Source organism: Pantherophis guttatus, chromosome 16 (genome assembly GCF_059756535.1).
Source record: "Pantherophis guttatus breed Tessera chromosome 16, ASM5975653v1, whole genome shotgun sequence".
Classification (NCBI taxonomy): Eukaryota; Metazoa; Chordata; class Lepidosauria; order Squamata; family Colubridae; genus Pantherophis; species Pantherophis guttatus.
Genome location: NC_142078.1, coordinates 1,107,659 through 1,132,625, shown reverse-complemented (window position 1 = coordinate 1,132,625; position 24,967 = coordinate 1,107,659). Strand labels below are relative to the sequence as shown.

Below are 24,967 nucleotides of genomic sequence, written 5' to 3'. Positions count from 1 at the left end.
AGAAAACGGCAGTTTCACTTGGAGGGAAGACTGATCCCCCCCCCTTAAGATACCCCAAATCTTCTTCTCCCTAGTTTACTCCCGCAGGTGCAGGGTCTGCTTTTCGGATCATCCAACACCACTTTGCACAGTGCACAGGCCCTCAGCTTGCATATCTTTGTTGATGGTATCTTGCCATTTCTGTTTTGGGCGCCCGTGAGAGTGCCGGCCATTGACTTCTAGTTGATAGGCAGACTTGGCCATGGTGGAAGGTGCTGCTCTCTGGACGTGTCCATACCAGCAGAGCCGGCCATCTCTCATCTTCTCTGTAAATAGTGCCGCACCAAAATGTTGTTGAATGGTGTCATTTGTGATGTGGTCAAGAAGGGGGATGGAATAGTAGTTGGAACATGTGGTATGATTGGATCCAGAAACGATGGGAGAGAGATAAAGGATAATGTTGGATTATAATTATAGATGATGGTATAATTATGGTAATCAATAAATATTAGAAATGTAAATTTGTATATAAGAATATGTAAATAATTTCTATTTTTACTTTCTGACTATTGGTGTATATATACATGGATATTTTGGTGATGTTACACCATGCTAGAAAAACTATTGTACATTTGTTTTTGTTTTTGTTTTGTTTTTTGAACTATAATAAAAAAAAATTTAAAAAAAGAAGGGGGGTGCCCAATATCCAACAGAGCCTTTGCATTTCCCTGGCACGGAGAGAGCTTTCGGTCCCTGTTGTTGCTGCCCAGCACTCAGTGCCATATAGTGCAACAGGGTGGACGGTTGTCTTGTAAATCTTGGATTTTGTCTGTCACGGAACACACCGGTGAGTCCTCGCCAATGCATCCAGGCTGCATTCACCCTTGCTCGCACCTCACCATTGATGTCACCATTGCCTTGTAGGTGGGATCCCAGATACCGAAAAACTTAAGATACCCCAAGTGAAAAGAGAGATAAAGATATACAGGAAACAGAACAGCCGATTCTGAAGTGGGCACAGTTTCACTGCTTCCCATTTGAAAGTACTGGAGGAAAACTATCTTGTTGCCAGGGGTTTTCTCGCCCTACATGCAAAGCAACCCATTCAACGGAAAAAAGCCAGAAGGTTTGCCTGGCATGGAAGCTGCCTACCTTGTCTCCATCTTCTCCTGGGGGGCCAACCGGGCCGGCAGGACCTGGAAGCCCAACTGGTCCTTGGATGCCATCTCGTCCAGCTGGTCCTTGAGGGCCTTTCTCACCCTAAGCCCAAGGAGAAAATCAAAGTCTTCTCAGAACCTCACAACCCAGAAGCCATCGGTCACTTCTCAGGACAGGCGGTATTTTAAAGCTCTCTTCCTTGGGATAATACGGGATTTGTGAGCTGGACAAACAGGAGAACGATGGGGAGGGGGGATGGAGGCTCTGCCCCGTGGCCTGACTGCAATAAACACGGTTTCATTTGGGCTAGGGAAGCAGCCTTCAGCCCATCCTGAGCCCTGAGTTCGAGGGACTTATGGCAGGAAGCATTTCCTCTGCCAGATCCGAAGGTTGTGAACTTTGCATGCAAAGCAGTTGGGCTTTCATTGCATCTCCTTCTTTCCAGAAGCTCTCCTGAGCCAGACCCTCCTTTGAATTAGCTCAAACCCCCCCTGCGATGCTCCAGGAATTCAGGAAAGAGAAGGTCCAAGAGACACTGCTGGGGACTGACCCCATGTCAGCCCTCCAGGGAAAGCCAGAAGGAAACAGGAATAGAGGAGCTAATTCTAGTTGATTAAATCTGGCGGGCTGCAAATTTGAACCCCTCATCTAGGCCGGAAGCACATTATTTGGCTAGCATAAATAAGATCAGAAAGAATTTAACATCAATCCTGATGGATATTTTAATAGGTTTTCCTGTTTTCATTCCTTCATATATTATTTCAATAAATGTAGTGTCAGCCCTCCCGGCTAAACCAGATAGGAAACGCAACCAGATGAGCTAATTCTACCTTATTGTACGGCTGCATTAACAGGATTTTGCAAGTCTGAACATACAAACTTTGGGATGCTGCTTTTAACTGCTTGCTCCTTCCAGGGCTGGGGCCTTCCTTAGTTTCTTCCTCTGACTGGGGGGCTCCCGACCCTCTTCTGAAGCTTCCCTAGGCAGCCTCTCCTCCCCCAGGGTCACCCACACATCCCACATTTAGCAATAGCCATAGCCCTGAGACTTATACACCGCTTCACAGTGCTTTCCAGCCCTCTCTAAGCGGTTTACAGAGTCAGCCTCTTGCCCCCAACAATCTGGGTCCTCATTTGACCCACCTCGGAAGGACGGAAGGCTGAGTCAACCTTGAGGCTGTGCTGTGCTGGTCTTCTGGCCTCACAGAGATTCCCAAGGACACTCGATGCCTCCTGCAAGACCATCTCAGCCACACGCTGGCACCCTTTCAGGTTCCACCCAGCCAGTTCCTTCAACCATTTAATCAAAGTAGGGCGAACCTACTGAACCCCGTTCCCTGTCTCATCATCCCAGGAGGAGTACGAGAGAGTGCTTGGTAGTGGTGGTGGGGGATCCAGGAGAGCCCCTTCCTTCACCGTTGGCATCTGAGGCAGCCGAGGCTGAGGAGGCTTCAGCAGATGCGATGCCAGGGCTGTAGCGCAAAGCTCCCTAATGGAGCTCAGGGAGATCAGCACGACAGGCCCAGCTGCAGATTTCAACCCCCCTCCCAGTGCATCAGTCGCAGGGATGGTGGTGGAAGGTGGGGCGCACGGATCCGTATCAGTGGCCTGTCTGCTTAATGCAAAATCATGAGGCTGGTCTCCTCTCCAGGGTCTGTGGAATTGATAGGAGGGGAAAGCAGAGGGCTGCTAGCTCCAGGAAGAGAGCAAGGAAGTTTCTGCTTCCAGGCAGAAAAAGGCAATGCGAGATTTGCTTTATTAGATCAGGTCACACCCACTGGATCAGCCACCATTAATCCCATCCCTGTAATAAGGACACTGCCTTCTTCCCTCCCTGGGCGCTGGTCTTAGGCCTTTGACCCTTGGCAGGGCTGCCCTTCTGTCCACGGACCTGGCAGGGCTGCCTCCCTTCTCAGTGCCGCTCTGGGCACAGAGAAACTGTGACCAGGTGTGTCTTTGTGAGTAAACCACTGTCTGTCTTAGCCTTCTTGCTACCTTCTTTGGTTCCTGGGTTGAAGAACTGGCCAATGGCAAGTGGACCATGACACAGAGGCAAAAATATTTATGGGTGGCGAAAGCATGTGGAATTTGGGGAGGTGCATGCAAGAGAAGAGACATCTAAGGAGAGAAATGATAGTAGCCTTGCCAAGTCAACTGATGAATCTGCTCCAGCCGATGTTTAGGAGTCTCTCCCTCTCTCTCCCTCCCTCCCTCCCTCTCTCCCTCATCTCCGTCTCTCTCTCTCTCTCTCTCTCTCTCTCTCTCTCACACACACACACACACACACACACACACACACACACCACTTACCGGGGTCCCTTTCTCACCCGCAGGGCCAGTGGGCCCTTGAGGTCCAGGCCGTCCTGGCAGTCCAATTGGGCCAGCTGTTCCTGCAGGACCTCGCTCCCCTGGAGAGCCCTAAGGGAGGAAGAAGGGAGTTAGTGAAAGCTCTAGCAGAAGGCAAGCACCCCGAGGAAGGGGGCTGAGTAGAGGGTGGGCCACTTTGGCTACCAGAGAAAAGGAGAGGATTGAGACTTAAGAGAAAGGACAAACACCAAAGGATGCACTCCCAAGAGCCAAAGAAGCGTATGAGGACACTGCCAGGTGGAGTAAGAGAAATTGATAAACCTCTGAATCCTGTCAATGGCAAGGACAGCAGCTCATGGCAGGAGAGACCCCTCTGCCCCACTGAGCCCAGGCAGGAACCAGGGCAGGAGATGAGCTCCAAGATCAGGTCCACATCTTCTCTGAAGCAGCAACAGCAGCAGGGCAGATGTGTGCAAGCAGGCAGCCCAGCCCACCTTCTCCCACCTTCCAGGGGGAGGTTCCCAAAAGGGGCCCCTCCTTTTCTCCTCCAGCCACCTGGGAACAGCCCAAAGCCACCCGACCCTCCGCCCAGCCAGAGAAAGGTGGTACTTACTGCCGGTCCAGGAGGCCCCGGTGGGCCTTCGTTGCCCTTCAGCCCCACAGGTCCCTGCAGGGGAGGAAGGCAGCGTCACTCACTTGCAAAGGCGTCTCAAAGATGACGGTGGTCATCAGGAGGGATGGGGGGGGGGGGAAAGCTCTCAACTCACAATTGGGCCGGGGAGTCCTCGGTCTCCGGGGAAGCCTCTGAATCCTGCTGGGCCATCTTTCCCAGGTAAACCGGCGGGGCCTGGGTCACCCTGCAAGCAGGAACATGGGTCAGAACAGCTAGAAACCAAGCCTCCCGCGTCCCCCAGGGCCAACCCAGAAGGAGGAGGCTGCGTGTTTTCAATTCTGACTGGCGGTCCCAGATGGTATCTGAAGGGATGGATCCCCTTCCAAGTCTGGCATGATGATGTTTTGCAAGCTTTGATGTTGGAAGAGGCAATGCCAGGAGAACCCCTTCCCCTCCTGATCCTTCTGGTAGTCTTGTCTGCGATGAGTATAGATCTGGAAACAGATCTAACCCATAAAGGGAATCTGTCTTTGGGAAGAAGGGACTCTGCACTGGATCAGGAGGCCAGCCCAGCACCTGCCCCTGACGTCACAGAGCTTTTCCACTGCAAACCTGTGCATGGAAGGCTTTGAGGCAGGATAGCTGCGACACCACTGGCATTATTTCTCCAGACCTTGAGGGCTTTGCTTAGAATCCTATGGGGGGAATGGTCCTCAAGGCCATGCCACCCACCCCTGCCCAGCGCAGGAACTCTGGCTGAGCCCCCAGGGAGAGGCAGCCTAGGCTCTGCATGAAGACAGCCAGCAATGAAGACCCACAGCCTCCATGGGACATAAAAGGTTCTCTTAAGAACAAACCAACCATCATCATCTTCTTTTAATGACCCCATAATACTTTTACTTAGGCTGTGCACCGCCCTGAGTCCTATTTGGAGAAGGGCGGTATAGAAATTTAAACAAATAAATAAATAAATAAATAAATAATCCCTTGCAGGACGGAGTCTGGGCAACTGAAGGGAGCTGAGTGTTTACTGGCCGGATGCCCTTCCTGTCGCCAATGTGCAGTTTTTTTCAGCAGATATATCCTCATTGTGTCCAGAGAGAGAAATATCTGCATCTACTTAGGATCGAACTCACAGCCTCCTGATTGTGAGGCGAGAGCTCCACCTCTAGGCCACCGCACCACTCTTAAGAGCAAAGCAACTGATATTCAGGAATTCTTGTTCTACATTTTTCTCCCCAAGAAAGAGCAAGCCTCACCCACACTTCACTCTTAAATCCCTCCAGACATAGAACTTTAACTTTCTAAAATGAAGGTTTCTTCCAGACTGGATGCCTTCTTGGTCCAATGGAGGTCATACCTTCGTTCCTTCTTTTCCAGCCAAGCCAGGAAGTCCCTGTTCACCAGGAGGCCCGGGAGGTCCCGGATGGCCCCGTTCACCCATCGGGCCTGTTTCTCCTGTGGGGCCCTGAAAGAAATGGGGAGGCACCTTCAAGACAGGCATCCGGATATCTAATTCCATCAAAAGAGGGGATCTGGGGGCATTTCAGGGGATGGAAGCTGGGGGAAAGCAGGGGGAAAAGCCCAGGAGGGATACACAAACCTGTAATCAGACAAGAGGCAAGTCACAGCGTCCACCTCAGATGGATGTGCAAAACAGCCAATTTGTTGTCCCCCAAATCAAGCATAATTCTGTCAGTGGGATATTAGTCTCTTTCCACACCTTGAATCCTCTTGTCGTCTCAATTGCCTATCCCAAAAGTGCTTTTCTCAAGAGGCAACTGGACTTTCTGGTTTTTCTTTGAAGACATTTTGCTTCTCATCCAAGAAGATTCTTCAGCTCTGACTGCATGGTGGGAGTCAGAGCTGAAGAAGCGTCTTGGATGAGAAGCGAAACGTCTTCCGAGAAAAACCAGACAGTCCAGTTGCCTCTTGAGAAAAGCACCTTTGGGACAACCGTGACTTGGATGACGGAGAATCTCCACAGACACTCAATTGTCTAATTCACATAACAAGCCAAGTGAGTTTGCAATGCATATTATGTCATGTCTAAACAAATAAACCATCTAATAGTTTAATGCGAAAGCCTGATTCACACCACCAACCAAAGACAACAACTCAGTATCCACAAGAGACCCACAAGAGTCTAGACCAGAGATGGCTAACCTTTTTGCCATCGTGTTCCAAAAGCAGGGGCAGCGTGGGGGGGAGGGGGGTTGCACATGCACGTGCTCACACCCATAATTCAATGCGCCCCCGCACATGCGTGCGTGACCCCCCCATGCTCCCCCCACTTTTGGCACGCAATGGCCCATTTTTCGATCTCCCCAGGCTCCAGAGGCTTTCTAGGAGCCTGGGGAAGGCAAAAACGGCCTTCCCCATCCCCCGGGAGGCCCTCCAGAGGCCGGAAATCACCCATTTTCTAACTTCTGACAGCACAGGAATCTCTGGTCTCAGAAACGCAGGGCGTCTGGAAAGGGCCACATTAACCTCCAGAGCTGAAGAGCCTTCCTGCTTCCCTCTTCCTAGCCTGCTTGTGGGCTCCATTTGCAGCACCAGGTTCTCTCTGAACAAGCGAGAGTTGGCCCCATCTTGCCAGAGGAGCCTTCACCACACATTCTGGAATCCTGGGGTGATCTGGGATAGTCTTAGGCAAGCTCAGTTTTGGATGTGTGACCTGGCGCTTTGCCAGTGAATGTCGTGTGTTCCTGCCTTTCTCATGAGGTTTCTCCTCACGAGTAGGCTGTTGAGTGGGGCTCGTGAAGGCTGGGTCAGAAGACCCGGGGAAGAAGAACTGCTTTGCAAGAGCAGTGTCAGCCCTGGAGGCCATCTTTCTCTTTGGCTCTTCAGGGCTGCCACACTTAGTGCTGTGGGAAACTGGGAGGGGGGATTGCATGGAGTGGTAGAGATATTTAGCCATAACAACATTCTTTTCTCTGGGAGTCAAGGTCGTTCAGCCCTGCACTTGAAGTGGCATGACTGGGAGGCATCTCCAGTTGGGACGGTGCATTAATTGGGCCATGTGATGGCCATGTGGGTGCAGGGGAAGGGACTTGGACTTTCTTTTGGGCGGGGAAAACCTGGAAGCTTTCAGATTTGGGTTTTCCCAGATGTGCCAATATGACATCTCTAATAAAGTGGAACTTTGAGGAGCTTCTAGCCTTGGAGTCTTTTTTCGTTGGGGGGGGGTGCTATTACTTGGAACCCTGACAACCAGAAGAGACCAACACAATGCCTGCTGTGGCTATTTTCAAAATCATGCGATAGTGGCCGGAGCCTTTTGTATCAGTTGGCTGAAACTGGGCAGGCCTGGGTCTGCTTCTGAGAGCGGGCTTCCCCTGCTGAGGCCAAAGCTCTGCCAGCCTTATTAACAATGCTATGTATACCATGCTAAGCTTGGTTAGTACTTTTTAATTATTCTGGTTTTGGTGGCTTGGAGTGTTATGCATTTAAGGCTTTAGGTGCCAGTATTCTTAGCAGCTGCTTTCCAGATTTGCTCTAGGAGCCTTTTGAGACTGGCTGTCTTGTCCAGAAGCTTCCCACTCTTTCCCCTTCATCTTGACCATGTCAACTTCATCTTGACTTTCCTGGTTGAGCTATCAATTTGGTCTACCTAATGTTGGTTCGTAATCTACCATGCACTGTCTATTAGATCAGTGGTGCCCAACCTCTTCAGCTTAGCGACCTGTCCGGGGGAGAGAAAGAGGGAAACCAGGCCACGTTGAGCTGTGCACACATGTGCGTGTGCATCAGTCCACCGATCTGGTTCAGAATAAGCCGTGGTCCAGGAGTCGGGGACCTGTATTAGATAACAGTAATTCTCTTTAATGCTCTTTTTTTTTCAGTAGGGTGGCTTTTATTGAGTTTTTACTGTTCTGTATTGTTGCTCAAAATCCTGTAAGTTTCCTTACAGCACAACACTGGAAATAGATATCCCCCCACCCTTTTTTCTGCCACTGCCCTCCACTCTGCTGTGGCCACCCTAGAAGCCTGAGGTCCTGCACCCTGATGTCAGGTTTTGATGTCGTCTCAAATAAATTGCATTTCTAAACAGACAGTCTTTGATGAAATCTTTCATTTATTAAGCACGACAATCTGTCCCCGATTATGTCGAAGCCAACATTGACTTCCTGACCCCAAACCTTCCCTTTCCGTTCCCCAATTCTCTGCGTCTCATTGGCCATCTTCCAAATCACTCTCCCCATATCTACTACTTCAGCTCCCAGGAATGTCCCCCTTCCCAACCCATCTCCTAGGGGATATTATCTTCAGGGAAAATAAGTAGTTGAAAAGTCAAGCGTCCTCTTGCCAGCTGCCCCCTCTTCTCCTCCTTATGTCAGCACTGGAACGAATGTAGTTTGAAGTGCTGACACCTGAATTGTAAGCCAGGGCATAAAGCTTCTCACTTAGTAAACTTTGGTAATGCCATTGTTTCTGGAAATCACACTAATTATGTTTTAGCATTTCCAAACATACAGTAATTAGCAGGCAGTAGACTTTTATACCTCAGAAATGTTATTTATCCTGTGATACAGAATTTAAACTGTCATTAACCTGACAGAGTTTCTAGGAATTAGAAAGTAATTAGAGAGACAACGGACCTCCTACGAAGCTGGAAAAAAAAAGAATTTTGACCAGAGACTCTGGGAATGACTCACCTGCGGACCAACAACACCTGGAGGTCCAGGTGGACCCGTCTTCCCTTGGAAGCCCTGGGAAAAGAAGGAAGGGTCAATTAAAGGGCAAAAAGCAGCAGGCCATGTATAGAAACAAATAAGGACAGGATCTCTTTTGATAAGCTCACTTACCACCTCTGGAAGAGTGAATACTGCCAAGGGCAATGAAGGAAGGAAGAAAGAAACCACGACAGAGATAGAAGCTGGATATTCAAAAGCCAGCCAAGAGGTTACCAAAGGCTTAAAGCGGAAATGTTAAAAGCGAAGGAAGGCAGTTACTAGAAGGCGTGAAGGTTTGTCTGGTGAGATCAGGGAGCTTGTTTATTACGTGTGTAGCTGCCCGTCTGCCTGGACAACCTCTGGACCACTAATCCTGTCCTGGAGGAGCCAGGAGTCCCAGCTGACATTCTGGAGAGAGGAGACGGACATCCCTGGTCCCCTAAAGGCAACCAATGTTGCCGGATTCATTTGAAAATGATTTTGCTGGGCGAAACTACAGCTGCAAGGAGAAAGGACTGACAGTCCCTTGGAGCACACAGACAAACCCTTCAGTAGGTCCCTCAACATGCAAAGATCCAACTATTTGGAAGGGGATATAATGAGGGAACAGCGCCTACAGGGGTCTAAGGGTAAAAAAACCTGAAGCCCAAGTCCTTTTTCCACCCAATTTGGCCCAGTCTTGCTTCCTGGAGGTTCCTGGATGCCATAGCCCAGGCAGGCTTCTGTGACGTCCCCTGCACTGTGAAGCCCAAGAGAAGAAGGAAGCCCTTAAGATAGGTGTCAACCCTGAAGCTGACTTGAAGCCATTTTTGGCCGCTTCAGTGTTGCCACGCTGGAGCTGAGGACTAGGGAGGGGGTGAAATTGACATAGAGGGGAACCTATAGCTAAAACAACATATTTTCTCTTGGGAACCAAGGACATTCTCACACCTGGTCAGAAAAAGGCAGAGTGATGTCACCCGGCTGCCAGCCTGTTCTGTGATTGGACCATGTGACTTAACTGTTTTGAGAAAGTGGGAAAACTTTTACTTTTAATCAGGTGAAAACTGCGGGAGACTTCAGAGTCGATTTTCACCAGATATGTGCCAATATGATAATTCCAAATGAAAATATTCTTTGAGGAATCTACCTGCCTACCTTGCTACCTGGAATCTACCTTGCTTGCTATGGATGTATTACTTGGAACCCTGACAATAGGAGCTTCCTCCCACACAGGTTGAAGTGATGCTCTCTGCCTGGTCTGGGTGGGGGGAAGCCGAGTGGTTCAGTGGCCCCACTTGAGAGAGCAGGCGGGGATCTCCGTTGACTCTAGAACGATGGGAGTTCCTGGTTGAGGGAAGAAGCCTAATCCCAGATCTCTCCAGGAACTCCTCCGATGGCTTTAGGCGGAGAGATTGCACAGCCAACAGGATATATGCCGATCAATTCATCCAGCAGGATGTCAGCCGAGGAGCTTCTCTCTCCTGTTGTCTCCTGCTGCTCCCTTTCACAGCAAGAACCACCAGATCAATCCCACACAATGCCCTTGGAGAAGAGCTGCCATATTGACTTCAGAAGCAGAACAAGCACAAAGCATGCCAAGAAAACGTGCTTGACACGTTTGATAGACTTTTGTCGTCAGGAAATGTTCATGTCAGATGTCACAAGATGCCGGAGGCTGGGAAAGGCTTTCCTCGGAAGTAAATATTTGTCGAATTTGGAGGATTTCACTGAGAGGAACGGAAGCCCAACTTCAGCCACATTTTAACAACTGATTGAAGCTCTTTCTCCCCCCCCCCATGTCTGCCCCACAAGTCCTAAATGCAGCCTCCAACAGCTGCTCCCTAACTGTCTATTTAATTTCCAATGAAAGAAATGGTTATCCATATGTAATGAATTTATTAATTCATGTAATAAATTGAAAGTGAATTCAATTTAACTTTGCCCTTTTGGGCTCAAAGGAGGGCCACCCTCCAAGGCAGAAAAAAGTCCTTGGTTCAAAGGATGAGGGTCAAAGCACGGCTGCTTTGGGCTGAATATGAGGGTGGTCAGAGACACATTGAATACCTCTGAAGGCCTGGAGAGAAAGAGCAATAGCACTTAGACTTATATACTGCTTCACAGAGCTTTAAACTCTCTAAGTGGTTTACAGAGTCAGCCTCTTGCCCCCAACTATCTGGGTCCTCATTTTACCCACCTCGGAAGGATGGAAGGCTGAGTCAACCTTGAGCCAGTCAGGATTGAACTGCTGGCAATTGGCAGAATTAACCTGCAATACTGCATTCTAACCACTGAGCCACCACGGCTCACACGTATGAAGCCGCCATCAAAAAGAGGTTTATGCTCTTCTTTAAATTTCTTGCACTGGGCCTTTCTGGCCCTTTCTCTCCAAGACTCTGGATGAGCTACATCAGATACTTGGCGAAGGAGGCCAGGATGTTTGGGGATATGGGAAGGCTCCAGGATCCAGCAGCATCCTTGTGCTGGTTCCCCAACTCTTAACGATTTCTGGAAACTTCTAAAAAAACACCTTAGTGTTGGGGGGGAGGGAGAGGGGAGAAAAACAAGGTTTAGGTGGCCTTTTCCTTTCAGCAGCTTTCTCTTTTCTAAAGACGAGTCCCTTGGAATAATCTGACCAGGGACTTGGGATCTTTGGAGTTGTATTTCACTATGAATTTAGCACTTCCTGAATCAATGCACAATTTGAAGCACTGCCATCCACTGAAATCTGCACTTTCTTGAACGTTTCCAGGGACAAGGAACACATGAAATGAATATGGAGCTGGATGTTGCTTGAGAAGAAATCTCCGCATCTATTACTTTTTTTCTCTTTCTCTCTAGATTGTCCGGCCTCCGTAACTTGGAGGTTTCTCTGGAGGCCGAGATTGTCACCAAGGGTCACTTGACCAGATTGCTCTGCTTGCCTGGTCCTAACCGAGGGGGCAGAAGGGGGCAAGGAGGTTGGCGCAAGAAGGGGAAGGGAAAGTCTTGCTTGGTCAGATGCAGAGCTAAGAAGAACCTGCCTCTGCAAAACAAAAGACAGAAAATGCTCTTCCTACATCAACCGAAATGATGAAAACATCAAGGCACTGACCGTTTCCCCTCTCTGCCCAGGATGGCCTGGCAATCCATCTTTTCCTGGAGGCCCCTAGAGAAGGAAACAGGAGCTTCAGTGAAACTGAACGTATTCAAGGCAATGATGTCCTCGCATGCAGCAGAACAAATTCCGCACTGAGATTTCTTGAGGCCCATTTTAGCCCGGAGAGACCTGGATAAAGAGAGGCAAATCTGTCTCCTTGGCCGGCTCTCTTGGCTGAACTTACCGGAGGGCCTTTTGGTCCAGGAAAGCCTGTTGGTCCTTGAGGCCCTGAAGGTCCCTTAGGAACAAAGCGACACGAGGGTTAGTGCTGCTACCTTGAACGGAGGGAGCAATTCTCCTTCCTAAGGATCCGGCCAGGTTAATTCTTCTGCCTTGGCAGGATTGATGCCAGCCAAGAAGTCCCGCCCCATCTTTCTATCGGAAGCATAAATTGTGGCCCATCTGTTCAGTTGCAGCTTGCTTGATCTTACCCTTTCACCTGGCGGTCCTGGAGGTCCGTCCCCACCAGAATTGCCCTTGGAAGGCAAAGAGAGAGAGAGAATTAAAACCATAAATTATCAGTTGAGTATCAATAAGCCATTACCCTCCGGTCATCCTCGGCACTAAAAGGTTGAGACCGGCAGATGCTTAGAATCATTTGGGACAGGTTTATTCCTGGCCCCTTATTTCGGGGGCAAATTTCACCAGGTGGGGAGGTTGACTGCAATGTCTGTGAAGGTCCAGCTTTTCTAATACTCAGCCAGACCCCTCCCAGCAGAGGTCTGGAGTTGAGGCATCCTTTGTCAGAAAAATATTCACACAGGAGCAGGCAAAAGCGAGAGTAACCTGCAACCCCTTCAGACAAAACACTGGCACTAGTATGATTTGTGGTCAAAATCTGAGGATAATGGCTTCGGCTCTTCATTTGGCTTCTGCAACTCCAGAGCTGTCCATCGCTCGGACAGTTGTCGTCTTATTTATTTTATTTATTTATTTATTAAATTTTTATACTGCCCTTCTTCCGAAGGACTCAGGGCGGTGAACAGCCAAGATTAAAATACATACTATATGAAAATTAAAATAATTAAAATAATTTTCAGTCTTGCACTGAATTGTCTTGCACTAAGCTCCTGTGTGGCATCAGGTCATGGGTTCATAAACTTTTTCAGGCCACAGGACCAGTTAGGACCAAAAATGCCTCCCAGAAGCCCCACTGCTGCCTCTCAGGCCCTGTCAGGACAATGAGCTGTCGTGAGCTTGACAAGCCCTTCTCTGGGTCTTCCACCTGGACTTGGTTCCTGGGAATGTCCAGCTGCGGAGGAGGAAACTTTCCCCTCCTCAGGGAATTCCATCCAATTCCCATGGAGCTCTGGGATTCTGTAGAACATTGCTTCAGAGACCCTGGGGGAGAAGAAGGAAGCAGCCCCCCCCCCAACTGTGATGGTACTTATTATTTATTTATTTATTTATAAAATTCATTTTCCACTCATTTCGTATCCAATGACTCTGGGCAGCTTGCAAAACAAAATTATCCTGGGACCCTCAAATCAGGAAAGGGAGCCCAGCTGCGCTGTCTAGGACTGGAGGTTTGCCATGTGGAAGTTCTCTAGAGAAGAGGGGGCCAAATTATTCCCCAAAGCACCCAGAGGGCAGGACAAGAAACAATGGATGGAAACTCATCAAAGACAGAAGCAACCTGGAATTACGGAGAAACTTCCTAACAGTGAGAACAATTAACCAGTGGAACAGATTGCCTTGGGAAATCATGGGCGCTCCATGACTGGAGGTTTTTAAGAAGAGACTGGACAGTCACTTGTCTGAGATTGTATTGGTTGTCCTGCTTGAACAGAGGGCTGGACTAGAAGACCTCCAAAGTCCCTTCCAGCTCATTCTATTCTATTCTATTCTATTCTATTCTATTCTATTCTATTCTATTCTATTCTATTCTATTCTATTCTATTCTATTCTATTCTATTCTATTGTCAAGGTCAGCTGTATTTTCCACAGCCCTCCCAAGGAGATGCAGGCATGGCTGGGAAGCAAGAGTGGAGTTTTCTGAGCCCCTGCAGGATGCCTCACGCCCTCAGCCCACCCACCAAATACACAGATGAGGCTTGTTCTATCCCTGCTCGCCCCTTCCCTTCTAAGCAGAGGAAAAAACAGGCGTTTTGGTTGATTAGGGGGAAAAAACACTGGGAACTGGCAAAGATTATTCTCTGGGGAGGACAATCCACCAATGGAGCAGAAGTTGCCTTCAGAAGTTGTGGCAGCTTCATCCCTGGAGGCTTTCAAGAAGAGACTGGGCTGCCATCTGTCAGAAATGGTGAAGGGTCTCCTGCTTGGGTGTGTGGGTTGGACTAGATGACCTCCAAGGTCCCTTCCAAGTCTGTTATTCTATATTCTATGATTAACGTCTCTTCCAAGACCCAGTGATTACATAAAAACGACACCCTGGTGAGCATGGGGGGAGTCACTGGGTGTCAGGCAACACATCAATTTAACCGGTTATGGTTGATTGCAGAGTCAGCCGAATGTTCAGACTGGATTTGGCATTTTTAATCCAATTATCCTTCCAAAGGACCCAGTATAGGCAGGTGTTCTTTTGTTGACATTAAAAGTATTGTTGGAGGATGTAAACTCTTCTGAGCAAAGCTGCCTTTTGCAATTGACTCATAGCGATTTTGTCAATGCCCACAGTGTTCCAGTGGCGCTCCCGATGTTTTGGGATTGCACCCAAGGTCCATGTTACTTTTGCCACAGTCGTTCTACTTGTAGGTCTTTGTATTTTGTGGTTTCCCCCAGTTCTTCCTCTTCTCTTCTGCTGTCTCCAAGTTACTATTATATTGAAACCCTTCCAATTCAAGCGAAAGTGACCAGCAATGGGGGAACCACATTCTCCAAGCTGAGCCACCCTCCCCCAGTCTCCTTTTGCAAGGAAAGGGAAGTTCAGGACTGGTCCCAGCACTGAACTGGCACCGGGAAGAGAGTGTTCGGAAGGCTTTTCAGTACCTTTGGACCAGGCTTCCCTGTGATGCCTCGCTGGCCGCGTTCTCCTCGGGGGCCCTTGAGAAGAGACAAGGAGAAGGAGACGTCAGTGTGGAAGGAGGAGGAAATGGGACGCATTCAACAGCTCTTCCCTGCCTAACTTGACATTCCTTTGGCCTCCTTTTGTCTCAGGGGACATTCAGCATAGCATGGAAATCTGTGTGTAAGTTTGAATATATTTTCATGCATATACAAATGAGAAAAGTGAGGATCAACAACCCACGGAACAGAAGTTGCCTTCAGAAGTTGTGGGAGCTTCACCACTGGAGGCTTTCAAGAAGAGACTGGACTGTCAGAAATGGTGTAGGGTCTCCTGCTTGGGCAGGGGGGTTAGACTAGATGACCTCCAAGGTCCCTTCCAACTCTGTTATTCTATTTTTGTAGGCAATATTCTCTCATGGAATTTCTGGGTTTATGCAATTTCTGCTCATTTTAACCCAATATGCCCCCTCCTAGTATACTTGAGGAGTATATTGCCAGATTTGGAAGGCTATGGAACTCACTTTGTAGATGTGTCATTACATCTGCAAAGGGTCAGGAATTTGAAGTGGGCAAGTTTTCTTTAAAAGTGATCTATGAATATTTGTCGTTCCCACCACCACAGCTGTCCACATGATTCAGACCGCCTGGGGCTTCAGGCAGCAATTCTGGAGCCAGGAGGAGGAAAAGGAAATATTTCTTACCGTGGGCCCTCGCTGTCCTCTTGGCCCTGGTTTGCCAGCGGTGCCCTGTGAACAGAGAGAAAAAGGAGCTGGGAACCTGCCTCAGATAGGACTAGAACTCAGCTAATCCAGTGGCTTAACTACAGGTGGTCCTCGACTTACGACCACAATTGAGCCCCCAAGTTCTGTTGCTAAGTGAGAAGTGTGTTTGCCCCATTTTACGACTTTTCTCGCCACATTTTTAAGTGAACCACTGCAGTCGATAAGTGAGTAACCTAGTTGTTAAGTGAATCTGTCTTCCCCATTGACTTTTGCTTGTCAGAACGTCGCAAACGGGGATCATGTGACCTTAGGACACAGCAACCGTCATAAATGTGAACCAGTGGCCAAGCGCCTGAATTCTGATCACCTGATCATGGGGAGCTGCTAAGGTTGTAAGTGTGAAAAACGGCCATAAATCACATTTTTCAGTGCCGTTGTAACTTTGGTCACTAAACAAACTGCTGTAAGTTGAGAACTACTTGTACCAGACCAAGCTAGCTGTAAAACTTCATTCGATTTTTCCAGCATTTTATTCAGTAACTCCCTCACTCTGATGTGGCCCACCACGTGGGGCTACTTCCTGATCTTCGGCCTGCCCCACAAGGATCCCCCTAAGGATCCTCCTAAGGATCCCCCTACGTTAGACCGATCACTTCATGCTGGCTTGGTTGCAGCCAGTCCCCCAATACCACCATCCCACCCCCACCCTCACAACCGGTGGGAGAGACCCTGCGTGGCTCATGCGCAAGAAACAAAAACTAGGCAGCGGGGAAAAAAATTAGGGGGGGATGAAAGAAGGAAAGCAGAGCCTCTGTTCTCAATCCCCGTCAATGAAATCAAGGCAGCAAAACTGTCTCCAGCAGGCCTACCAAGCAGACCTGTTAGAAGCAATCTGTACTTAAATGAGACGAACAAAAGGAACTTTGATGCCGTTCCTGCTCTCCCTCTAACCGAATATTCACTGTCAGAATTTGGGTTTGCTCTGCAGTTGATAATTGTGCAAGCAACTTGCCGGAGCCTTTGATCTTGGTTGATAAGGACGGCTTCCCTCCAGAAGTTGTGGCTCTCTTCATCACTGGAGGGTTTACAAGAAGAGAATGGAATGGCATAGGGGTTGGAGTAGAAGACCTCTAAGATCCCTTTCAACTCTATTATTCTGATTCTGATTTTATTTTTATTTTATTTTTTGGCGTTTAATGACCCACGTAATCCCTTGCAATGGGGTGGAGTCAGGGCAACTGAATGGAGCTGAGTGTTTACTGGCCAGATGCCCTTCCTGTCGCCAATGCGGACTTTGCAGCAGATATATCTCATTGTACCCAGAGACAGAAATATCTGCCTCTACCTAGGATCGAACTCACAGCCTCCCGATTGTGAGGTGAGAGCTCCACATCTAGGCCACCGCACCACTCTATTCCGATTCTGACTGAACTTCTCTAATTGCCAGGATACGCAGATCTCGCTTAGAAGACCCAGGGAACACAGCATCCCTTCCCGAAGCCCCCAGAAGTGGCCAGTTCGGGTACACCTTGTCCTTTATCATTCTTACACCCTCCGCTCTGCCAGCCCCATCCTGGGGCACTCCTGGGCACTGGTGAAACATGACCTTTATTCTGAATATGTTCTTACTGATTTTTTTTTCCTTTCAAAGTTGTTAATATTCTGGAAGAAACTATTCAGTCTTGCAAAATTGGCCAGCTATCCCTTCGTTCTGTGCCCCTCCGGCAGATTCTGACATTGATTCATTCTGACGCACGAAGACAAGGCATTTTTATTGCAGGAGTTAAAGAGAAAGAGAAAAGGGAGCAAATGCTGAGATTCTGGAGTGGAATCCAGGTCTATTTTATGGGTGGGTGAGGGTGGGAATTCCAGAAGGGACGGCCTCTGCCATGAAGCTTGGGAGACCCTCTGCAAACCTTTGTGGTGCTCTCTGAAACCCTGTTAACTTTTGCACCCAGTGGCTGAGTTACCCTTTTCCCCTTTTGAAGCATTAACCAGAAGGAAAATGTGTTTTAGTTAAATGAGTGTCGTGTTGCTTTGTGGGTCTTTTTTGTTTGTTTTGTTTTCATCTTGTTTCGTGGAGGCAAATCTATGCCGCCTCCAAACCTCTCCATAGCCTGTCTTCAACGGCAGAAATAATCACTGCAGAAAATGTGAAACCCTGTGAGCAACGGCCAGTGGAAGAGTTCTCCCACCGGAAGCCCCAGACAACGCCCCGCACTTACCCTTCCTCCTTTCTCTCCATTGGCTCCCAGGAACCCCGGAAATCCAATCGAACCCTAGAGGAAAAGGAAGCAGAGAAGAAAGGAGATGGAGACGCAACTGGAGGGGACAGTTGGAGAACTCAGTTCCCTGGAACCACGGCTAGCTCTTTAGGGTGGATGGTTCAAAACAGAACTCCCAGATTAAGCCACAGTCATCCTTGGCTAGTGAGCCTCATGCCTGGAAGGAAGAAATATCTGGATGCCCGGCCTTCCTTCCATCCCCTGGACTCTGCACTCATCCCAGGTCAGATTGTCCACTCTCCCTCACAGCCAAATGGCGGAAGAGATGGTGGGGGAGGGGGCCAGGCTGCAGCAGGCTGAAGGGGCCAACCGGAGCTGGGCAAACCATTCTGGCCGGTCACTGAGCCTTTGGAGATGGTTTGTATGGCAAGACTTGGGTTAAAGAAGAAATGAAGATGATATTAAGGTCCTTCTGCAGAAGATTGGGAGGGAGAGGGAGTCAATGGCCATTAGTGGCTTGGTGCTTGGTGACAGCCTTCTCTGGCTCAGAGGGCCCTGAGATGAGCCTTAGTCAATGGATCCTCCTCCTCCTCTCCCTCTCTTCTCTTTAAGGAGAGAAAATACAGGACACTTGCTCCAATGAAACAGTTCATCCTGCAAACTGGGCCCTTACTTTATAGATCTGCTGTCAGCACTTCAAGCTGCATTTACTCTAGTGCTGACATAAGAAGGAGAGGCGGAGGCATCTGGAAAGGGACGTCAGGGTGCTAATTAATCCGATTCTGCTTTTGGGCAATTGCACCTTGATTTAGAGAACTGGATCGTGACCTTTCCTTGAAGTATACGTTAAGAAAATAAACCCGAAGATATATTTTCTAAGAAAAACTCATTTATTTGTTATAAAGAAAATAAAACATCTTACTGATCTAATTAGTTACATCTTGGCAAAGCTTTCCCTGGCCGGACCTCTCCTGGCCAGAGAACAAAAAAAAAAAAAAAAAGAAGAAAATGAAGGAATGTAGACATGTGCAGTTAGCTTACTGATAAGAAACTTGGCAAGCTATGGTAAGTCTGAAAGTCCAAAAATAATAGCTCATCTGGTAAATACAAAAACGCAGTGACAACCCCTTCTTTTGCCAGTTGAGCGAATATCAGGTACATCCTCAAATAAGGCACATCTTCTTATGCAGATACTCGTGTTATCAGTTTTCCACAATTCATGGCCTACCAGCCATGTGTGGAGAATCAGCGAGGCAGAAGGAAGTGCAAGTCTTCACATTGCTATAACTTTGGCACCAGGATGGTTGGAGGACTAGAAGGGTCCCAAAGGAGGACAGACACACACACCCCCGGGGGCAGTGGAAGCCCAGGACAGGATGGACAATGCGGACAGCAAAGGACTCTGTCCTGAGAGGGTCAGGACTGCCCATGGAGGTTGCTTTGCTCTTTCATCCCCTTGGAGCCTGTGGCTGATGAACCTGCTTCACACCAGCGCTGCTTCTTCCTAAGATGAGCTTTTATGATGCCTGCATTGGGTTTTCTACAGGGGTGAACTCAGAGACTCTGGCTTGAGTGAAGCAGGAGAACCAATGCCCATGCTGCTGAACAAAGGCTGGGGGTCAGGGGCTGCAGGGTCAGTCCCTGGGAGGAGGATGGAGCCTTTTACCCACCAGTGGGGTTTAAGGGTTCCACGAACTGGTGTCTAGCTGACTGTCTTTGGAGCAAAACCTCTTTTCTGCTCAGCAAAGAAGAAAAAAATCATTTTAGTTCTTTTACATGACTGACAGCAACTCGAAGTATAATTTTTTCTGCAGCAAATTCAAATTGCAGAACAGAAACTGAAACGATTGCAGCTTCCTTCTCTGAGCTGCAGGGACTCGCTCAGAGACTCCCAGAATAACGATGGACGCGGAGTCCGTCTCTTCTGGAGCATGGACCAGTCTGCCTTTCTCCCTAACCCTGGGCCCCCTGACCTACTTCGCACTGCAAAAACACACAACCCCTCCCCATTCCACCTGGCTGGTTGCACAGGGTCTCGGTAAACTCGCCCAGCGGCTCACGTGGTTCTAACTTGCACACTGAAATGGAAATTTATTTACGAAAAGGGCAAACGTTACCTTGGGGCCAAGTCTTCCAGGGTACCCAGGCAAACCAGGAATGCCAAGCTTCCCCTGTGAAGACAAACAGAGGATGAGGATGAGGATGAGGGAGGAGAAGGAAGATGGAGAGAATGCAGTACGTTGTTTTTGGAGATTCATCACTAAATTTATGATTTATTACTTATAGCTTTTATGTACAATGAGAGCTTATGCACCGAAGACAAATTCCTTGTGTGTCCAGTCATACTTGGCCAATAAAGAGCCTTGGTAGTACAGTGGTCTAAGGTACCCTGTTATTAAGCTGGTTATTAAGACCAGCTGCCTGCAATTACTGCAGGTTCGAATCTCGCCAAGGCTCAAGGTTGACTCAGCCTTCCATCCTTTCTAAGGTAGGTAAATTGAGGACCCAGTTGTGGGGGCAATAAGATGACTTTGTATAGATATACAAAAGGATGAAGGCTATTGCTGAGCACATTGTAAGCCGCCCTGAGTCTTCGGAGAAGGGAGGCATATAAATCAAATAAAAAAATAAAAAAAAATAAAAAAATAAAGAACTCTTCTCTTCTCTTCTCTTCTCTTCTCTTCTCTATTCTCTTCTCTTCTCTTCTCTTCTCTTCTCTTCTCTTCTCTTCTCTTCTCTTCTATTCTATTCTATTCTATTCTATTCTATTCCTGTAATGTATTTTATTCTGTAACCTGTTCTGTGTTCTCTATCCTATCCAAGTTAATCCTATGATTTAGCAAATAGAAAAGTTGAAAGGAATATAAATTCATCCCAAGAGAGCCGAGGTGGCGCAGTGGTTAGGGTGCAGTACTGCAGCTACTTCAGCTGACTGCTAGTTCAGCAGATCAGCGGATCAAATCTCACCGGCTCAAGGTTGACTCAGCCTTCCATCCTTCCGAGGTGGGTAAAATGAGGGCCCAGATTGTTAGGGGGCAATATGCTATTTAGTATACTGTCTTTGGTGTAAGCCGCCCAGAGTCCTGAGAGAGTGGGTGGCATAGAAATATGACAAATAAATAAATAAATAAATCCCTAGACTCTTGAGAAATCTTCCAGACTCTGGGAATGCATTTCCATCCCAAAGCAACAAGGGACAGCGTCTCCAAGTGAACTCCCATTTGCATCGTCCTTGCACTGGGGCAAGCCTGCAGGTAGATCGAGAGTCATTAACCAAAACCTGAGCAAGATTTCCCTAGAGATGATTGCATTCTGCAGCTAAGGGAAAGCTGGATGAGGCATGTGGAGGTTGAGGAAGGATGGGCAGCATTAGGAGCACCTACCTTTTCTCCAGATGGACCTAGTGGGCCTGGCTCTCCATTGGGGCCGCTGCGACCTTTCGGGCCTTCCGGCCCATCCTCGCCCCGTGGACCAGGAGGGCCAATTTCACCCTAGCAAAAATCGAAAACGAGATTATTATTTCTGCCCTTTTTTAAAAAACCTTCCTGTGTCGGTATTAGAAGACACCGATAACAAACCGCCAGAATCAACGGAGAAGATGGCATCCACCAAGAATCGTGAAGGACGAGAAAGGATTGGAGATGAAAAGGCTGATTCGGCTTAGCTTGGCTCCTGAGCTCTCTGGGTTCACACAGTGCTGTGAGCCAGGCGCTCATCAAACAAGCTGGGTTTGCAGAACAGGCTGAACCAAAAAAAAAAACCCTAATCAAAGTTAATTTTAACCTGTGTGCTGTGTGAACAAAGCCTCAGAGTAGCTAAATTTTCCAGGCAGCATCCCACAATTTGCTTTCTGGGACCTAGAGAAAAGATTCATGCTGAGTTTCAGACAAGTTGAATGATGGCCAACATCATCGGTCCTTGTCTGCTCTGGATTTCTTTTTGGGAAGAGCTGAAGACACTCTCAAGGCTCCTGCTGCATTTCGAAGGAAGTCATTTGAAGGCAAACTCACCATTTTAAAAGACTTCCTTTAGTGAAGAGCCGGCCGGGATCAGATGGACAAAACTGGCTTTGTGTTATGCCTAGAGATCCGGGCTGCCTTTTCCCCCTTGATTTTTCTGCCTAGGCAACTTTTTTTTCCCCTAATTACCTGATTTCTAATCTTCCGAGTAATGGAAGATCACTGAAGCCTGCAATGAATCCCAGCACATTTTGCCCACCCCTGAGGGAATGCTTGGCATGTCTCAGGAGACGGTCAAAGTTAAGAGTAGTTTGGGGGCAGAGGTAGAAGATTTGGCCGTGTGCGGGAGAAGGATGACTTTTAAAGCCTGTTAACCCAAAGGTTCGTTGCACTTTTGCCCATGCCTGGCACGCTCCTCCAATTTCCGTCAACAGCCCTTCCACAGCAGCTCCTGCCCTTTGCCAGAGGCCAATCTATTGCAGAAATCTTCTCAAGGCACAAGGCACCATGCCATATTGTCAGGCCCAATGCCCAGGTAGAAACAGCATTGTTTCTATGACAGAGGGAGGGAGGGAGGGAGGGAGGAGAGGGAGAGAAAAAGAGAGAGGGAGAGGGAGAGAGGGAGGGAGGGAGGAGAGGGAGAGAAAGAGGGAGAGGGAGAGGGAGAGGGAGAGAGGGAGGGAGGAGAGGAAGAGGAAGAGGGAAAGAGAGAGGGAGAGGAAGAGGGAGAGCGAGAGAGAAGGAGGGAATTAGAGGGAGAGGGAGAGAGAAATATGCAGGGCTAATATCTGCTTCTTCAACAGCCCAAAAAACATACCATTGGGTTTTGTTTAGAAGGCACTTGAATAATTTATGTGCTGGTGTTGTTTTGCATTGCACATGTGTTTTTCCAGAAAAGCTGTACAATCTCATTTTCCCCGAAATGAAAATTTGGTAATTTTCTGCTGTGGCTGTGTTTTTTGTTTTTTTCCCCCCATACAGAAAGGAACTATTCTGGTGTGAGCAATCAAGCAGTCACTTTACGGGACCCACCAATAATTAATTAATGAATTAATTAATCTCTGGGGTTTTTTTTAAAAAAAACGTTTGCTTGGAGCTGGCTAAGTGACCCTCTTCCCGATCCCAGGCCAAGAACAGACCACTTTGGTACGAAGGGAGCATGTTGCAATATCAGGTGTGGGTGGCTAAGACTGAACAGGGAAGTGATTCTTTTATTAAAAGTTACTAATTGAACCCCCCCCCCCAAATGATAGATACCAAACCCACAATTAATGAATGGGAGGTAAGGCAGCTGAAAGAACACTTCTGGGGGAGGCTGCTTGCATTTCCGACTCGCCCATTTCCAAATCCTGTGCCAAGCATAAATTTGGTCACTGCACAAGGGAGACTTTGGAAAGGAGTGGTGCAGTGGCCTAGAGGTGGAGCTCTCGTCTCACAATCTGGAGGCTGTGAGTTCGATCCTAGGTAGAGGCAGATATTTCTCTCTCTGGGCACAATCTCTCTGAACAAAACTCTGCACTGGCGACAGGAAGGGCATCCAGCCATTAATACCCTCTGCTAGCTCCATTCAGTTGCCCAGACTCCACCCCGCAAGGGATTATGGGGTCGTTAAATGAAGATGATGACAAGGAAGACTTTGGAAGAGTTCCAGGAGGATAGGAAAGGGGAACAGTTATCAGCTCAGAAGCCCAGTATGAGGACCAACCAGAGAGCTTTGCAATCAAACAACACTTGACAAGAGTTTTTATTTCTGACCATGGAGAAGAACTCCCAGCACTCACCCTGTCACCTTTAATGCCCATGTCGCCTTTGAACCCTGGGAAGCCATCTTCGCCCTGCAGGAAGATCAGAGAGACCTTGTTAGAGACGGGGACGGTGCATGCCTACCAACCCTTCAACAACTTCAACCCTCCTTCACAGGGCATTGACTGCCAGCCCTTTTTTCTGTATGTGGCAGAAGCATCTCTGCTTTCACCCTCCAACCAAACAGTTCCCAGCCAAGCATTTCAACATTCAGAGCAAGGATGGACAGTTTTTTCCCCCAGACTTCCAGTTCTCCCATTTGCAAATTCTGGCCTTTGTGATTTCACAAAACTTCTGGGAAATAAAAGTTGTCATGAACCCATGAGATCTCATGCAAAAAATTAAATCTTGCCAACTTTTGGTGAGGTCTTGCAATGTTTTAGTAACTTCAGTCACTGCTAGTAGTACTTTAATTTGGTCAATAGTTGGCTTCTGAGTTAGGGGACTCTATCCGGGTGGAATCATGAACAGAGGGCCCTTTGGGATTGTCAGTTCATGGGCCCAGAGAATACCTAGTGCAGGTTTCCCAATGGACTGGCTTCCAACCTTATAATTGCCAGACAAAATAACTGACGGGAAAGGAGCTGCAGTTGTAAGAAACACCACATAGGATATACCCAGTGGTGGGATTCAGCCGGTTCGGGATAGTTCGGGTGAACCAATTGTTAAATTGCTGGCTGGCCCTGCCCCTCCCTGCCTCGCCCCTTCCAGGAGTCCCCATTTTGGCTCCCAGGTAAGTGCAGGGAAGCCTACTAGGCCAAAAACGGGGTGTGGGGGAGTGCAGCACCTTCCCCTCCCCCATGGCCTGTTTTTGCTCCCAGCAGGCTGCAGGGAGGCTTACTAGGCCCAAAACTGAGGGCACGGGAGGGGGCGTTTTTGCTCCCAGGGGGGTGCAGGAGATCGAGTGCTGCCTGTCACACCCCCTGGCCACACCCACCATGGCCACGCCCACCCAGCCGGTCATTAGGGCAGAGAACCGATGGTTAAATTATTTGAATCCCACCACTGGGTATACCCTGCGTAAAAATAGATAAATTCCCCCAGGAAGGGGGAGATGCACAATCGTATTCAGGGGACATGACATGATGCAGCATCCGAACCTCTCGGCTTTGAGAGTTGAAGGGAAGGTGGACTGAATAGATGCTCTCTGATTAGCTTTCTTCATCCTTAAACTCTGTTTATAGGACAAGCCATTTTTCTGAGATATTTGGCTCATCATTCTACCTTTCTTCACTGAAGACACCCTACCTTCTTAAGAAGGTTCTGGAAAGTTCCTAGCTTTAAAGACCATTGCTAAATAAAATGGATTCCCCGTCTAGTTCTCAAAGGGTTTGTCACCCTGAGGTGAGGCAGGTAACATTTGGGCAATCGCCCAACAGGAAGGAGGGAAAAGTCATTTTCAGTGGAGCAGAAGAACCGAATGGGATGAACAATCAATCA

The 24,967-nt window shown here is 48.3% G+C and overlaps 1 protein-coding gene across 1 annotated transcript in view; it reads right to left on the bottom strand.

The window, feature by feature from the left end:
- Positions 1 to 24,967, bottom strand: part of COL5A1 (collagen type V alpha 1 chain) — a 222,335-nt gene that overhangs the window by 41,536 nt on the left and 155,832 nt on the right. Inside the window, exons 29-43 of the mRNA XM_034427172.3 lie at positions 23,506 to 23,559; positions 21,149 to 21,256; positions 19,883 to 19,936; positions 17,766 to 17,819; positions 15,520 to 15,564; positions 14,801 to 14,854; positions 12,283 to 12,327; positions 12,036 to 12,089; positions 11,807 to 11,860; positions 8,716 to 8,769; positions 5,418 to 5,525; positions 4,212 to 4,301; positions 4,058 to 4,111; positions 3,448 to 3,555; positions 1,132 to 1,239 (exon numbers count right to left, since the gene is read on the bottom strand). Of these exons, the coding sequence (XP_034283063.2) occupies positions 1,132 to 1,239; positions 3,448 to 3,555; positions 4,058 to 4,111; positions 4,212 to 4,301; positions 5,418 to 5,525; positions 8,716 to 8,769; positions 11,807 to 11,860; positions 12,036 to 12,089; positions 12,283 to 12,327; positions 14,801 to 14,854; positions 15,520 to 15,564; positions 17,766 to 17,819; positions 19,883 to 19,936; positions 21,149 to 21,256; positions 23,506 to 23,559 (1,044 nt within the window). The remainder of the gene's footprint in view (positions 1 to 1,131; positions 1,240 to 3,447; positions 3,556 to 4,057; positions 4,112 to 4,211; positions 4,302 to 5,417; positions 5,526 to 8,715; positions 8,770 to 11,806; positions 11,861 to 12,035; positions 12,090 to 12,282; positions 12,328 to 14,800; positions 14,855 to 15,519; positions 15,565 to 17,765; positions 17,820 to 19,882; positions 19,937 to 21,148; positions 21,257 to 23,505; positions 23,560 to 24,967) is intronic.